Consider the following 13,342-nt stretch of genomic DNA (forward strand, 5'->3'; position numbering starts at 1 on the left):
CTAATTACATTCAATATTAATAGAATAAAAATGCGAATAGTTGTTATTGAAATAAACGATTTTACATAAAAAAACTTTTAGCTCCTCTAATGACTTGCTGCAGTATATACATTTTTAAGAATCACACGAACCCTTTTAATTTACAAAAATGTATTTTTAAAAAAGCAATAATATTTAATTATTAAAACGTAAAAACATACTTTTTATTTTCTTGTTTACAGTTTCGAGCCTTTTGTTTCCACAGCATGAAGGGGTCAGGAGAGGCGGGGTCGCCCACAATGCACCGCGGCGGTTGCTCCTTATAAATACCGCGACTTGCTAGTTGTGGCTAGCAGTTTGCTGTTTGCTGTCTGAAGGTGATAACTTCACTTCTGCTTTGAGCAACGTAAACTCAAAACAGCACGCCAAAACTCTTTGGAGCTCCGCTCTCGACTCGCCGGACGCTGAGCTTTTATGCATAACTTTTTAGTTCCACATAAAAGATTTTTTTTTTTTAAAACAAGGACCGTAAAAAAAAGCTGTCGTCGAGGCTGTCATGTTGAACACCGACGAAAGGTAGGAAATGACTCGTGCTCATAATGCTACGAAGAAGGTGTTTCAAGTTCACTATTTTTTTCCCCACTTTTTGTCACTTGGGAGGCTTTTTCTTACCTATTGCCCAACTCAACTTTATGACAAGTCCACTCTTATAATACAAACATGTAATGCTAAGAAAAAAAAACACAACTGACGACAAAGGTGCCGTGTAATGTTTGACGACATGTCGCTACTTCCTGGAATGTTCCATCATGTCCACGCAAAGACGCTTTTCCCTTCACAGAAACACTTTCTGCTTCATGCACAACACTTTGACGGCAAGATATTTTACAGTGATGACATTTTGTATTGTAAGGCGTACGTACATGTAGAATTAGGGCTATAACTATCAAATAATTTTAGAATTGAATATTCTAGCGATTATTTCAATAATTAATCGAATAATCGGAGATAATTTTTTTGCATTAAAGTTTACTGCAAAATCCTTTATTTCTGATTACTGTTTAATAACTGATTATTGTTGTTTATTTTGTGTTATTAATCGAAACCAAATAAACAACAATTGATATCACACGAGAAGTAGTGATGTTGTATTAACCAACCTTTTTGAAATTGAGAGCTACTTTTTTGGTATTGATTATGATATAAACTTGTGAGGCTGCTTCAGGTTCCGCAACATGTCAATCACAGGTTAGTCATTCTACGGGTGCAAATAATTATTATTCTCCAAAGAGAGTGCAACTGATTTTTTTCTCTCTCTCTCTTTCCATAAATTGGTTATAACTCGTTGTTGCATTGTTACACTTAACATTGGTTGACCAACATGGGGACTGACCCAAGAGTATTGAGTTGTGAAAAAATAGAAAGTTGACCAAATTTGGATGTGGGCTTCCACCCGACAGCGATGTAATGCTTGAGGTTACGAAGACTGCGGGGAACTAGTTTGCGCAGAGGCGTAAGAACATGTTACACAAGAAGGCACGCTCCGTTATGGGTAATCCTATACAGTACTTAATATTTTTCGTTTGATTGTTTCATATATAAACTGCCAGAAAGTTTTTTTCTTAGAAATATTTACTGTAATTATGACTCGCCCAAAGATAGCTGGGATAGGCTCCAGCACGCCCGCGACCGTACAGAGGATAAGCTGAACGGAAGACGAATGAATGACTTTCCTATTGTGTTGTATAATAATTTTAGTGATATATATATATATATATATATAATCTATATCTATATATATATAGATATATATCTAGATATATATCGATATATAGATATATCTATATCTATCGATAGATATCTATATCTATCGATAGATATAGATATCTATCTCTATCTCTATCTATAGATATATATATCTATATCTATCGATAGAGATAGATATCTATATCTATCTATAGATATCTATATCTATATCTATCTATAGATATCTATATCTATCTATAGATATCTATATCTATCTATAGATATCTATAGATATCTATATCTATATATAGATATCTATATCTATAGATATCTATATCTATATATAGATATCTATATCTATAGATATCTATATATAGATATAGATATCTATATCTATATATCTATAGATATAGATATCTATATCTATCTATAGATATCTATATCTATATATAGATATCTATAGATATATCTATCTATAGATATATCTATATATCTATCTATCTATAGATATAGATTATCTATCTATCTATCTATAGATATCTATCTATAGATATAGATATATCTATAGATATCTATCTATAGATATATCTATAGATATCTATAGATATATCTATAGATATATACATCTATAGATATCTATAGATGTATATATCTATCTATAGATATATATATCTATCTATCTATATCTATAGCTATAGATATCTATATATATCTATAGCTATAGATATCTATAGATATATAGATATATCTATAGATATATATATATATATATATAGATATATATATATATATATATATATATAGATATATATATATATATATATATATATATATATAGATCTATATATATATATATATATATATCTCGATATACATCAACAACAAACATACATCATGTGTAATTCTTTTTTATTTTTTTTTATTTTATATTTATCTTGACCGTAAACCTCAAGAGGTAGCAAGTTAGTAGATTGTATTTTTAGTCTTGGTGATGATGGCATACCCTTAGGGTTTAAAAGCACGTGTTGAGTGCCAGTGTAACTAGACGGTTTAATTAGTGTACTTATTAATGAGCACAGCGCTTTCATTGTGTTTGCATCATGCCACTCTGCATACGGTAGTTGATCTCAAGGTAAATATCGTTTGAAGTGCGCGCCGGGCAGGCCTCGTTTTAGCCGCTATTTGTTTAGCTGTGTGACACGTTTGTGGTAATCGCTTTTATGACACTTGTGCTCTTGTCGGCAAAAAGGCAAATCAAGTGGCCTCCATCTGGCCTGGTTACATGATCAACTCCCTCTCGGTTTTTCTCTTGACCATTAATGAACAAGCCGTATGTGAGCTCATTTTCCCCTCAAACGCGCACTCCTTGACTGTGACTCCGCGCCGTTGTTTTATGGAAGCTTCTGGATTTAAGCGGCGGCGGTCAGATTTTCCGTCACACAAGCCAAACCATATCCAGCTGCGTGCCAGCTTTCATGCGAGGTGAACGTACTCGTGAGGCCTCGGGGCGAGCCGGCAAACAAGCCTGAATGCATCGCACTGCATGTGTCTGCTTGAGGGTGCATTCATGGTAAGTACTTTTTTAGCTTGGTGCCAATGTGCTAACTCACTCTGCTCAATGGGCTGATCAGTGTGGACGTGACAGTTCTCGCTATGCAGCAACTTGAATTATCACCATCTACAGATGTAAGTAATGGGAACTTTTGAGTTGTCTAGCAAAACAAAAGAGCTGCTAATGTGGAATTACATTAAGTTCCTGAATGCTTTTGTCGTAACATTGCAAAACGAAAAGTGGTCTAAAAATGCAATTGGACCAGAATCCCTGAAAAACATCACATTTTGACAGTTATTTATTGTTGTAATCGAATTGTTCGACTTAAGCGTCGCAGCCCTACGGATCGTTTCATGAACAGAACACAAAGTGGAAACCACTTTTGATATTATGTGCTGCACAATAATAAGCATCTTAAATTTGCCACTCAGTGATGCTTGTGTTCTTTCTGTATGTGTTTTCAGCTTTGTTTCCAATGTGGTTGCTGCATACCAATTTAATACTTGAGCGTCAAGCTATCCACACAGTTTTTCGACACACCCTGTGCGTTACGCACACTTTCTGTTTACGGTCTTGATCTGGTGAGTCTGCCTTCAGACTAGACTGAAACCAATAACAAAGTCAACTCAGCACAAGAACCCGCACTTTGGGGCTGGGCCAGCCATGTGCGTCTTCTACTTTTAGCCTCGCTTTTTCAAAGTCTGGCATATTTGCACTGCCTGCTCGTGAAGCTCCAGTTTGTGTTATCTGCAAAGTCTCTGCTTATCGAAGAAAGATGACTGCAATAGAAGATGTGGGTCAGTTGAGCACAATACAGTAGTGGCTGGCATAGGCAGCTGGTACAAAGTCAATGTTTGGGTTACTGTGGGTGTTTGATTTGAGTTCAGGGTTCAGGATGGATTGGTCTCTCGGGTTTCAGATCAGGTGACGTGATCCTGTTCCTGGGATCGACTTTAACATGCAGCAGCCCTGCCAAACTTGTTGGAGTCAACGCGCCGCTCTGGTAAAACATGCCAGCTGATTTTTTTTTTTTCTCATTTTTGAGGAACCGCCCTTGAAATTGCTTCACTTCTTTCTTGTTTTTAGGCCAAACAACTCACCCATATTCAGAACGAGGCAGGCCTATTTATTATGGTGAAAATGTCAGCCATGGAAGCCAGTTTTCACTATCGTGATATATTAAGACTACCATTTTTTTTTTTTTTTAAGGATCATTTTGACCTTTTCCATGCGTCCTTGAAAACAAACTCCTCCGAGAGATTTTATTTGATTGCTACCAAAAGTATGCTACACAGACACTAAACTACAAAAATTCTAGACTGGAAAAAAAAAAAAAAAAAAAAAAAAACACTTTCGCTCCCATTTTTCATGAGCTAAACTTTTTTTTTTTTTTTTTTTTTTCTTCTTCCCCTCTTTTCTCTACCTACACACAAGGCTGTTTTCTCCCAAATTTTGTTCACAAATCTGTCGAAATCTGTATTAGTGAGCACTTCTGCTTTGCCTTGACAAGCCATCCACCTCACAGTTGTGGCATATCAAGATGCTAATTAGACAGCATGGTTATTGCATAGCTGTGCCGTAGGCTGCCCACAATAGAAGGCCACTCTCAAATGTGTACTGTTACTGGAGTATTATTTTTATTGTACTGTATATTCAAATTCAGCCCCTCAAAGTTAGAACAAATTTCCTGCTGTCCTGAATAACTACTATAACTAAGCTCCTGAATTCCAAACGACTTCAAACGTTGCATCCTCGCAATGTAGCCTTAATCCGCCCAACCTCCTGCTCTGTTTTAATTTGCCTCATTGGTTGTTCCGAAGCACGCTATTGTGCTGTTAGGTTTTCCGGTCTTCTCTGGGGATGTTTTGTTCCCCGTGTGTCTCTTGGCTGTCCTCCAAATTGTCGACTGTTCATCCCTTTTTATTTATTTATTTTAAACTCATCTGATTCTTGTCCAAGCGAGGCCAGGAAGGGCAGCATTCCACCATCACGTTCGCCCGCCTGTCGCACTTCCCATAATCTTGAAATGTCTTTTCGCTAAAGTACACCTCGCGTGTGTCGTTTGACCTTCTTAAAAACAAAAGCTACATTCTGTTTTTAGGATGACCTCGTCACCACCTCGGTTCAGGGTGGCTGTCGCAGTATGGCGAAGCCGCGTTAAATATCAGTGTTACCTTTCACAAATAGCTGGCACGTCCATCAGGTTCAGGCAGACGGGGGGGGGAAGACAAGCAGCTCTTGTTGGCAAGCGTCATCTTTATCACTTCCTCCATCTGTGTCCTGCCAGTCTCTCCTCCCCGCTGTTCTTATCTGATTAGTTTCTTGATAGTGCTTCCACGTAAATATTCATCAAAAGAAACGCAGGTATAGTTGTACATTAGTGGTTCTCAAATTTTTTTACATCAATTATCCCCCTAAAAAAAATACTTGGCTCTCTTAAGTACCACCGTCATGACCAAGTTTAAAATACAGTAGGCCCAAGTCTTCATCAATAATGAGGCAGATGGGCTTTCTACCTAGAAAGTATATTTCATATTATTGTAGTTTGTTTTTCACACTTTAGAAAAAAGATGAAGTACAACGGTGTTCCGTAACAGCATGTCTGCAATCACCAACACAAGAGGTAACGTAACGATGTAAGTTAATTTAATATAGCCTACCAAATGTACTGCCGTGACAAGTGGTCAAGGGCAGACGCAGCTGCTGGTGAACTTTAAATTGCTTTATTCAACAAACGACAAGAAAATAAACACGTAAAAAGCACATTAATTTATGAGCTGTCGATGGCCCACCACACTCAAAAAATACACCCTGTATAGTAATTGTTTGCTCTTTGCATCACATTTTCTTATAGTATGGACCTCAGAGGATGTTTACAGCCTGGTCTTGCGCATGACATAGAAAAGGTTTCCAAGTGAGCACTCGTGTGTTTTCCGTAGCTGGCAATCTGGGCCTGATCGACTCATCTCAGGTCGTCATGGGTGACCTGTCGGGTCACCAGGAAACGACGCGGCTCACAGAATAACAAATGTTCTGCGGCGGGCGCACATGATGCCGATATGTCAACATTCTCCAGCAAACTAGCCTGTCAGGCAGCTGTTGGATGGCCTCACATTTCAGTAGTTTGCTCACATGCCAGACAAAGTTGGCCTGAACACGTCGCTCTCATGTCTGTTATCGCGGCTGCAACTCAAGAGCTGTGTTACCAAAAAGCCCGGCGGGCTATTTGCAGAGGTGTCTGCCCGTCATGTGCTTGCTCGGGATGCTTCGCCTCACTGAAGACAGCCGCCAGTCACTGATGTGATCTGTCAGAAAGAAAGAACAAAAGCCTACATAATAACATAGTTTGTGCAGTAGTGATCTGAACTGTGCTCTTCTGAAATGTAATTTAACAAAAAAAACTCTTGAGACGGAATCAGCTGACTAGACCTGAATTAATGTTCAGCCCAAAGTTTGGATTGTTTATTTTCTGGCTTTGTGTTGCCAACAAAACGGGGATTTATTTTAAATGATCTTTTTGGCCCTTTCACACTTCACTTAGCACAGTTGAGTGCACCATCGAGAAGCCTATTCATCGCGTATACTGCTGAGCTCGACCGACCAATCGCGCTAACGCTTGTTGATGAAAATTGCTTCAAGTATGTCTGAACACGGCGCTTTAGGCCAGCTGCATCTTTTATAAGGAAAACCTCCACCTATCCACACTTAATAGAAAAGGAACACAAATGTTGGTCTTCCCTTGAAATTGACTCACATTAGGGTCTCCTGCTGGTCTCTCTGTGTCTGTGCAGTTCCTGGTTAGCGGGCTCGCAGCTGACCAGCTCCATTCCGCAGCCACCGGGGCCTCAGTGGTGCTCCTGATGCCCCTCACCCACAGCTGAAGATCCCGGGTGGGCGAGGGACAGTCAGGGATCACTCTCTCGGCATACTACTACACAAGGTGAGCACTCTCATACAGTGCGCAAGTCAAGATTTTTCTGAGCACTTAACTCAAATTAGTTCCATGTTCATAATTCAAAACACTCATCTCAAATCACCATTCCCCATTGAAATGAATGGAAATGCCATATTAGAAATGTTTTTAATTACAAAAAAGCACTCTATAGTATATTGTGTGCATGTATTAAAAACAGTTATAATTTGGTTGAATAGAATTTTTTATTTTTTTTTAAACAAAGTTTTTGCATCATGATAATTCAAAGGGCATTGTGCTGCTCATTCTGGTGTGCCCACCTTGGTATAAATACACAGATATACTTCACGTGAATTTAATTATGAAACACTGTCACTACGCTGCAGTAATATTGAAATTTTTTTTGCAGAGCATAAAGTATATGTGTGTGTATGTCTATATGTGTGAATGTGTGTATATATATATATATATATATATATATATTATATGCTCTGTCGGCATATGCTCTGTCGGTCAACATATAAGTTGGTTTATAATTACTGCAACATCGATGCTAGTTTTGTTAGCCCTTCTATGGAGATTTGCATTGTGCGATAGCAATATGCTAGTGGACTTTCTCTGGAGTCTGGAGTTCGCTTTTAAAGTTCCCATGCCAACAAAATCTTTTTTTTTTTTTTCCCAGACCGTTTTATGCATAGCATATAGGTTAAAATTAGTCTACAACATCGTTAAAGTTACACGGTTTGTCGATTGAATGCAAAAGACAACTAGCATAAGGCTTGCAAAACGGGTCAATTTGAAATCGCCATTGTTGTTATGTAGCTAGTTCCCCTTTCAGCTCATGTTTGCTTGGTGAACTGTGTTTCACAATGATAGTAAGACATCGAAGGATCCAAACACGATGTCCCTATGATCGCTTGGCCGTCACAAGATGCCATGATATCGCCAAGGAACAATCAGAGCAAAGCTGTTTTCCATATTTAATTGAATAAATTTAAGAATAAGAGTGATCCAATCAGAGCAAAGCTTATTTACAGTTCAAATATTAATGAAAAATCCATCTTGATTGCCAGGCGTAAAAAAAAAAAGACAAACTTAGAATAGCTTGAAAAAGGGCGTTTCCAACCCAAATTATCTTGCAAACCCAATAAAAGGACATCAAAGATCAAAAATTCTAATTTAATGGCAGAGGACCTCAAAAAGAGTCTGCTTACTTGATGGTATCTTTCGGTGCATATTCTTCCACTCTGTTACTTTTTCTCTTACCACTGAAAACGTGTTGCAAAAAGCCACACATGCCGAGGTAAACCTTTGATGTTGGCTGAAACGAGGTCGAGTGAGGTGCGCTGACATTGACGGTTTAATGTCCAAAATTCTTACAATATTTAAGGCATATTTTCGTGGTAATTAAGGTAAAACTAAAAAATTTACACTCTTCAAAGCATTTGACTTCCCAGTTTCCACTACTCAAATTAAAATTTGATCTTATCTTTATCTGCACCCAACTTTAGTGCCTGAAGTACATTTTAGTTCATTAATTTTAATTCAAGCTACGTTAAAGTACTTCTGGACGCAACCGAACACAAGCCGCTGTGTGTTAACACACATCTCGTCGTACCCCGGACATGTGATGATGCCCGGGGATTAGAGATATTGGGATCATACATATAACTGACTCATTGTACTCCCCGTTGAGCTCACTGGCTTCATCAGATATAAAATATTAAAGGGAGCCATGGATTTGAAAGAAGAAAAAAAAACACTATTATATGGCCAGAGAACGATGAACCCTTAAGGGAAGATTCAATTTTCACTCTGCTGTGTAAAGTTTTTCAATAACTCAGACACGCAGTGACTGTCATTACAGCTGCAGCCATTTGAACTCTGTTGCTAGCTAAAACAACAGCACTGATGCACATATCAATTGACTAAATCTAACGGTTGTGTCTCCAGGATGAGAGGTTGACTGTGACACAAGCCACGGAGGTGAACAGGAACCCTTCACTGCTGCGCTTCCACTTCCAGCTGAGTGAGCGCCGCTCGGCCTTCTGGGATACGGGTCTGTCGGAAGATAACCTCTTCCTGGAGATTCCTCCGGGCCCGCTGGTCGAGGGCAGCAAAGAGGGGTGAGGGTCACTCGGACACTCGCAGTTTCAACATTTATTTAGGTGTAATCTTCAAATAGAGCCTTTTAGAGTGGAAACACATCTCTGAATGATGTCTTGCAGTGATTTTTCGAGTGGTACACAGGGTCCCTCTAGTGGTGTGCAAGAAATCAGCGAATTAAATGGTGAAACTGCACCCAATGTTAGCGTTTTTAAGTACAGTTCAGTTGTATTTAACTTGTAAGTACAATACTTGAGCATTTAATCTTTTGGGAGCGTATGTTTTCAAACGTTTTTTTTTTTTCTGTATTACTGAACTGATGTGCAATAGATTTAAATTGAATCCCTCAGTCCAGTTTTTGATATCCCTATGTTAAAGCACAGTGTCAGTGTTCAAACTGTGCAATTACAGTGGCTTACAATAATATTAAATCCACTTTTTAGAAATAAAGATTCTGCCTTCTTTTTGATGAACACTTAAGCCTACTAGCTACTGTATTTTAACATTGGTCATTATAGCAGTTTGTTGGGGAAAAAAATACTTTTTTTCTTCAGTGCTAGTTGGTGTAAAAAGTTTGAAAACCCCCGACATCAATGAGCACACGCACGTGTCAGCTGCGGTGTCCATCTTTGCATGGGTGCCGCGACTGCAGAGCCGGCCGGCCAATCGGACGTCTGCTGCGCCACTTTGCGCTGCAGTATTATGTAAAGTGGTAGCAGCTCTTATGTAAAAAGGAGGAATGCGTCATCAGCATCTCTCCCTCCCTCTATCGTCCACGGACTGACTGTGTGCGTCTCGTCCTCAGGCTTACCGCTCTGCTGGAGTTTGCGGAGGAGACGTTAAAGGTGAACTCTGTCTTCCTGTGGTTCCACAAAGGCCGAGAAGATCGATGTAAGATTTTTTTTAAAAATGTTTTTCCCCAGTCCACAAAAAAAAAAATAAGTAGCATGTCATTAATGGTGGTTGGGGCTGCAACCGACTGGACGATTGCGATCAAATTACAGGCGGCGACTGACTGGAATCAACTTTTTTAGCGCACCGCATATCTTCACTGTTGGTCGGGCAAAATCCTTGCATCTTCCAAAAACCATTATTTTTCAGAAAATGTCAAATAAACAGCATATTTTTGCAGTTATTAAACATTGTCGTTAAAGTTCAAGATATTTTCAACACTTTAGATTGTTTATTAATGGCTAGGTCAACCCCCAAGTACTTGTCATAAGCTATACAAATTTACTCAGTGTTCTTGTGCACCCCTCCCCCACCCCACTAGTGTCCATCATCAAGACGTTCCACTACATGGGCTTCGAGATGGTGAAGCCAGGCGACCCTTCGGTTCCAGTCCGGCCCGACTTGGCCTTCATGGTTTTCTCTCTGGACAACAACAGCAGCAGCAGCTCTGACGAGGAGTGAGCCAACGTTGAAACTTTTCTACTCCTTCCCTTTTCCTATTGCTTTTGGGATTGAGGGTCTTTCCCCCCCCCCCCCCCCCCCCCCCCCCCCTTTTTTTTTCCTCCCCCCACTCTCTCCATGTCCCTCTGAGACTGCGAGCCAAGTCGCTTGAAACTAACTTGTCACATGCCAGCTTTTTCCTCCCCCCTTTCCAGCCTTTTTTTGGAAGGGGAGGGGGGGCACACACACACACACACTGTCGACGACAGAGTGTTCAGCGAAATGACCTTTTGAAGATGCTCATAGCACCCCTCATATTGTTTTAAGAGGAGACTTTAATAACCTTGTGACTATCATTGTCAACGATCCACGGTCGACTAAACGGTCAAATTTAACCTTCATGGGCCATTCCGACAAAACATCACGTCAATCGCGAGTCACTGACCGGTCTATTTTCGACATCAGCAGGGATCCCGGTTCAGTAAACTGTTAACTTGCAGATTCTAAGGAGTCTCTTTGAACCTTCGTGCAACATTCTGGCACATCCCATAACAAGTCATTGGCCGGTCTAGATTTACATCAACAAAGGTCAAGAGTCACTAAAATTGTTACTGTAACTTTATTTAAAAAAATAATAATAATTTGACGTCGGAATGGTGCATTTGCTAGTTATTATGGTTCATCAGAAGTCATTGGTCTGTCTAGTTTATTGACATCAACATAGATCAAGGGTCGGTTGACATAAACAAGGATCAGGGGTCAAACTGTAACCATGTAGAGCTGAAACACAAAATGTAATCTTTGACTTTTAAGGTACCATTCAGGTCAGTCATTCTATTCCAGGTGTGTCAAACTCATTTTTGGCGCAGGCCACATCCTAGTTATGGTTTCCCTCAGACGGCTCTTATGACTGTGAAACTGTATAAATATATAATCGCCTTATCTTTTTAAATACACAACAAACTGATGGATAACTAGTTTTGAAATCAGAAGCTAATAAACTGTTCAGCTATTATTAATTTTATTTTAAAAGGGGGACCGGTAACCAAAAATGCATGCAATTCTCAATCAATTGTGGCATTTTAGCGGTAAACATGAAGCCGACGCACATGATTTGCTTTCGTGGGCCACATTAAATGCTGTGGCGGGCCGGATCTTGATTTTGACACCAACCAGTAAGTCATTGGTTGGTCTAGTTTATCAACCTCAAGGGTTGCATGTGACAAAAACTGTTACCATGTAGATTTGAAACAAAAATGCATGTTACATAAGAGATGACAAGGATGGAGGGGCAATCAACTGTTAGCATTATCTATTTAAAAAAAATCATTTAATTCATGAATTAATAATTTTGGCAATCATTCAAGTCATCCAAAATTATTAGCCGGCCTCATTCAATATAAACAAAGTTGGCGGAGCAATAAAACACTTAATATGTCGGTTATTATTATTTTATAAAGTCTCATTCAAAATTCATGCACTATTCTGGCAACTGTCAGTCATCGTAGTCTGACAGAAGTCATTGGCTGGTCCAACCGAGTCTTTCCGCACCAGGAGTGTTCGAGTTTGTTCCTTTTGAGTCTTAAGGAGGAAAGTGTTTGTTTTCACCCCCCAAAATTGTGTGTACGTGCGGAAAGAACACTTCAGGGTATTATGATATATGCAATTAGATTTCACATTGCAGGAGGTATCTTGCAGACACTTTATGATAATTTTTTATTATTTTTTTTTAAATTAGCACTTTGAACACAATGCCAAAGAAGCTTTTATCTTGGCTGGGAGGGGGGGGGGGGTCTTTTGTTTCTAAACATCTTCCAGGTCTGCTCAATATTATGCATTTTCTCTCAAGTCTATTTTTTATGTATATTTCTCTATATGGTCATAGTTGAGGTATTTATTGTTTTGTTTTTCTCCGGGAACATAGGTTCCTTTGGATGACAAGCCACACTTGTACACTGTGGGTAAACTTGTCTCTTGTGTTGGGGAAAAGAAGTGTAAAAAGAAAAAAAAGAAATAAAATGGATACAAATGTTTTGCTTTGGTGTGATTTTCATTTGGCGTGTCAATGAGAAGGTCAAAGAGCTAACAAGCAAAATGCCATGGCGAACTCTAAGACAAGCTCTTATGTTCAGCAACATTATACAATCCAGTGAAGTTGGGACGTTGTTAAACAAATAAAAACAGAATACAATGATCTGCAAATCATGTTCAACCTATATTTAATTGAATACACTACAAAGACAATATATTTAATTTTCAAACTGATAAACATTATTGTTTTTAGCAAATAATCATTAACTTAGAAATTGCTTGCTGCAGCACGTTCCAAAAAAGCTGGGACAGATGGCAAAAAAGACTGAGAAAGTTGAGGAATGCTCATCAAACACCTGTTTGGAACATCCCACAGGTAAACAGGCTAATTGGGAACAGGTGGGTGCCATGATTGGGTAGAAAAGGAGCTTCCCTGAATTGCTGAGTCATTCACAAGCAAAGATGGGCAAGGTTCACCTCTTTGTGAACAAGTGCGTGAGAAAATAGTCGCACAGTTTAAGGACACTGTTCCTCAATGTACAATTGCAAGGAATTTAGGGATTTCTTCATTTACAGTCCATAATATCTTCAAAAGGTTAAGAGAATCTGGAGAAATCACTTCA

General features: G+C 39.0%; 1 protein-coding gene across 1 annotated transcript; it reads left to right on the forward strand.

The window, feature by feature from the left end:
* The first annotated feature begins 344 nt into the window (after positions 1-344).
* oaz2a (ornithine decarboxylase antizyme 2a) lies at positions 345-12,721 on the forward strand. Its single transcript, XM_061677819.1, is given in 6 exon segments — positions 345-555; positions 7,069-7,135; positions 7,137-7,217; positions 9,144-9,316; positions 10,102-10,187; positions 10,570-12,721. Coding segments are annotated over 6 exon segments (567 nt in total). The 5' UTR covers positions 345-535; the 3' UTR covers positions 10,710-12,721.
* The last annotated feature ends 621 nt before the right edge of the window (positions 12,722-13,342 follow it).

The sequence above is a fragment of the Phycodurus eques genome, chromosome 5 (genome assembly GCF_024500275.1).
Source record: "Phycodurus eques isolate BA_2022a chromosome 5, UOR_Pequ_1.1, whole genome shotgun sequence".
Classification (NCBI taxonomy): domain Eukaryota; kingdom Metazoa; phylum Chordata; class Actinopteri; order Syngnathiformes; family Syngnathidae; genus Phycodurus; species Phycodurus eques.